We start from the raw sequence: 4,889 nt of genomic DNA on the forward strand, positions 1-4,889 counted from the left end.
CATTTTTTAAATTTGTTGGAAAAACTCCAGTTGTTAAACTAAAATTAATGACAAATAAAAGAACATTAGTAATTTCCGGAAAAATTTCCTTTATCAAGCTTGCATTTATGCCATCAATTCCAGGAGATGTAGTATTTTTTAATGTGTTAATTACAGCTAAAAGATCTGCAGGGAAAACAGGGTCAATGAACATTGTTTTGACTTGAAAAGAACTGGGGAACTTGTTTCTATACTCTAATAAACGTAGATCAACCTGAGATGTATGATCGTTCATTTTCAGATTTTCAACAATTTCTAAAAAATAGTTATTAAATTCATTCGCAACTGCCAATGAATCATCAGTCAGTACACCATTTATTTCTAATCTAAGAGCGTCATCTTTTTTCTTTGACTGACCTGTTAACTCATTTACTATTTTCCACGTTTCCCTCGAATTACCACTGCATTTTTCAAACCTTTTTTTGTAGTAATCCTCTTTTAAATTCCTTATTTTATTTTGAAGAGAATTCCTATATTTTTTGTAAAATCTTTTTAGATTTTCATTGTTTGGATGACACTTCATAAGCTTAAAAATATGATTTCTTTTTTTGATCTTAGAACATATAAAATCATTCATCCAAGGTTTTACTTTATTAAAAACTTGTTTGTTTGAATTTATTTCAACTTTACTTTGATCTAAAAAACTCTGTAACAAAACAAAAAAAATTCTCAAACGCTATTGAAGCATTTATAGCTTCGTATACAGTAGTCCAATCGGCGTCAGCTAACAGCTGTTTCAGTCTCAAGTAGTCAGTACTCCAGCGTGGCCCGGGGGAGGGAGGGGAACCTCCACTGCCCTCACCCGCCACACTGACCACAACTCTTATCAGACAGTGATCGCTGATATCAGCTTGGTCAACTGATGCTTCTACCAATACTTTGCTCTTTTCCTTAACTCTGGCAAAAACGTGATCTATACATGTTTCAGATTGTTCTGTGATACGTGTTGGCTCATTTACCAGACTTTCAAAACCATTACCTGCTAAAAATGTTTTATAAATATCAGTATTTCTACAATCGTCGAGTAAATTAATATTTAAGTCCCCTACTAAAAAGAAATTATTAAATGTATTAAAAACGTTATCCTTGTTACTGAAAATCATCCTAAGTTCATTATTAAATAAATCAATAGGATAAAAACTAAATCTGTATAAAGCTAATAAATAAAAATGTTGATCAAATATCCTGAAAGATACAAGCACAGCATCAGAAGTTTGTGATTCAAATTGATGATTATTAATATCCACTAACGAGTCTTTTAAATATACAACAATTCCTCCAGCACGGTAATCATCACTACATTTCACATACATTTTATAATTTGATATTTCATAAAGACCAGTTTCACTTGAATTTATCCATATCTCTGATAGAACAATTACATCTGGGGTATATGTGTGCGTTGATAATTCAGCTATAAACATATCAAAATTTTTTCTGAGACTCCTAATATTCTGGTGAATAAAGACTATTTTATTATTTGAAATTATTTCTTTAAAAAACTATATAACAATGAAATACTGAGCTTAACAACTTTTTTAATAATACATGAAGCAAACTAAAACATTTATAAAAAGCGGTCAGTTTAGTGAAAAATACAATACTTTATAGATTGACTAGTTATAATGTTGGACATAACATTATAATCGGTTGCAAGTAAGAAAAACTATGTATAGTAAAGTTAAGAAGTGCTTCAAACAATTTTATCTAGGTCAGCCTGGCAAGTCACCTGTATAACAGTCGATCCTTCGTCCTTGCGCAGAAATATTTTCCCGCCACGAACCCATAGGTGTCGAAAGTTCTTATCTTTCCTCACTTGCCTCGCCGCCCCTAGAAGTCGCCGCCTCGCCGGTGTCAGAGCTTCGTTGACGTACACTGCCTGGTCCATTGGCATATCCATGTGTCTTGTAGAGAGATTCCTCTTCACACGTCGTTTTCTTAGGAACTCCTCTTTGTCCATTCGCCGCACAAACTTGACTATAATCCCGGGTGGAGTGTTGTTAGGTCCAGGTTTGTTGCCCAAACGATGACAGGCGTCAATCATTGTATCATTCACCTCCATATCCAGGGCTCGACCGACTGCCTTCACAACTCCTATGACATCCTCATTAGGCTGCTGCGGAACACCGTGTATTTCTACTGCGTTAATTCTCGAGTATTGCTCCATTTCATCAACACGTTTTTCTAGATCAATAACCTTTTTGTTTAGTTGTTGATTCTCTGCTACGAGCATATCTATAGTTTGTAAACACTTATCTAATGACATCTTCTGTTCCTTAACATATTTAGTGTTCTCGTCAATTTTTTCACTTAGGAGTTCATTAGATTTATTTACATTTTGTTCGATAGATTTTTGATTTTCACCTATCTCAATAATCTTTTTCATAATGTCCTCAAGAGAAAGCTTACCTTCCTGGGCATCAGATTCAAATCTTAGACTCTTCCTTCTTGTATCTCCACATGGTTGACATCTCCAAACCATTCCTTCGGACGTGATACAGTCTACATCAGCCTTGCTCATCTTCAGACAGCTGCCGTGGAACTCACTCCCACAATCACAACACTGTAGCTTAATCACGTTCGCTTTTATCACTTTTAAACAAATATTACAGTTAACCATTTTAAAGAATCGCACAGTCTAGACACGCACAACGAAAAAGACGTGAAAGACGTGAAAAAGACGTGTTTTTTTTATCTTCGTGGAAAGTAACCGTCGATTTCGACGGGTTTCACCTAGTATGACAATAAAACATTATCTGACAGTTCTGTAACTTTCTTACCTACGCGCCAAGAGGAAGAAAGTTCGTATGTTCGTTCATACTTCTTTCTTGGTTTTTATAGGTAACAAATTTAATGAAACATGTTTTCAGTTTCTACTATTTATGGTCTACCATTATATTCACAATTACTTTCACTGAGTTCATTATTTTTTTAAACATGTTAGGCCCACTTATAATACATCTTTCAGGTTGTGTTCAAACCAAGCGTTGAACGAAAATTAACATAAACTATAAACACGAAATGACAGGTTAAATCGTAGGTATGATAGTCAATCAGCTGATCCTAGTATTATTATCTTTAAGTGTTGCCAACCTATTTTCGAAGCGTACACGGATTACGTGCATAACAAAACCATGCTGTTTTATGTTGTTTGGTCGGAATCCTGATGTGCGCCAAAGTATAAACCGTACAAAAAAGTTTAAACCGTACGACAAAGTATAAATAAATATGCAGCAATTAGCAGCTTTCTGTACAATTAACAGTACAAGAAAGCCAACTTTGTCAGGTGACTGTAGGAAAATACTATTTTATTGAATTGTAACAAGTTTCAAACGAGCAATAAGAGTATCTTTATTAGATCCTATTTTTTGACAACCCTTACATTGATGTACTGTTGTTATTGTTAGGTATGATTAATTTGATATTGAGAGTGTTAAAATAACACATTCAGTGTTTGAAGCACACACTTATAGGACACACTTATTACGAAAAACCACAACAAACAATACTTATAATCCTGACACGATTAAATATTTGCTATTGAAGCTAAACTTTAGTGTCAACGTTTAATCTTGCAATTATTGTTGATTGGTCGAATAACCATTGTATCATTGTAAAAAAATATCGTAGTTTTTGCAATAAGATACTTATTCATGTTTCAACATGAAAATACAGCTGTGATTTACATAACCTGGACATTGTGAACATTGAAGTCTATGATTATCAGTACCCACAGTCGATTACTCAAAATAACTAGATTTTTACTGATTATAGCTAATTATACTTTGTCATTCTTAATTACTACACATTACTGCAAAAACTAAGATTACGCAGCTATTGATAAACTAATTACTAGTTAGTTATTATTAGTTACTAAGACGTAGCCAGTATTGTTGAAAGCCATTCTGAGTCTTAAAGTAGATAGTCACATTGACTTTGAGATGGAAATGTATATTATTTGAAACAACACCACGTCTTAAGCATCAATAGCTTTTAAGTTTTTAATTAAATGTTCATCATATGTAGCTAACTCTAAACGTACCGGTAACGTTCAATCAGGCAATGACGTTTCAATGTCCAAGCGTTTAAGGTAATCGGAAATCCTATAGAAACATTTCAATGCTTCAAAAAATTTTTACAATCAAGCAAAATTTCCGATTTACCGTTGTAACATATTAACACTTGATTACCAAGCCTATTTCATTTTAATAAATAACATACAAACCAAGATTTTACACACAGCATAACTTTCATATGTAATTGTACATTGTTTTTCAAAGGATTATTATAAGTGTGTTATTTTTACCGTATAAACAAATTTGCACCTCTCTTAACCCAAAAAGTAGGTTTTGCAGTGATGTACGTGTTTTTGAAGGCTGTTGTACGTGTGTGTTGATGTATACAGAGCTAAAGACCACACCGTTTTGTAGTTTGATTATCGTAGTTACTCCCACTGCGATATAGGTTGTTCACAAGCTAATAGGTGGAATTATGTGTCAGATTGCTGTTTATTTGAATTTTGTTAACAATTTTATTTTAAGACAGTTAAGGAAGTGGTATTTAACATGCCCATGACTAATTAATTACTTTGATTACTTGACTCTATTAATGTTTGGGAAAACCCTGTGGCCTGATTTGTACTATTACAGTATTACCTTACCATGGTTGGTTATTATGACTGTGCTTAATTTATTGCAGATTGCAACAGCCGTTCAGGAGGAGTATTGTAAAACAAAACCAGAAGAGGTTAGTATAAGAACTTTGCTCCGCTCAAAAATAGGAAATTAACAGCATCAAAAAATCTTAAGTAGTCCAAACCGCATACCTCGGGCTTACAGATATACACCGGC

General features: G+C 33.5%; 1 protein-coding gene across 1 annotated transcript; it reads right to left on the bottom strand.

The window, feature by feature from the left end:
• Positions 1-1,732: 1,732 nt before the first annotated feature.
• Positions 1,733-2,560, bottom strand: LOC128984047 (uncharacterized). The gene has a single exon (XM_054403331.1). The coding sequence runs from the start codon at positions 2,558-2,560 to the stop codon at positions 1,733-1,735; it is 828 nt and encodes a 275-aa protein (XP_054259306.1).
• Positions 2,561-4,889: the final 2,329 nt, after the last annotated feature.

The sequence above is a fragment of the Macrosteles quadrilineatus genome, unplaced genomic scaffold (genome assembly GCF_028750875.1).
Source record: "Macrosteles quadrilineatus isolate MER2022 unplaced genomic scaffold, UCM_ALF_1.0 Scaffold_2__2_contigs__length_208266976, whole genome shotgun sequence".
NCBI classification, from domain to species: Eukaryota; Metazoa; Arthropoda; class Insecta; order Hemiptera; family Cicadellidae; genus Macrosteles; species Macrosteles quadrilineatus.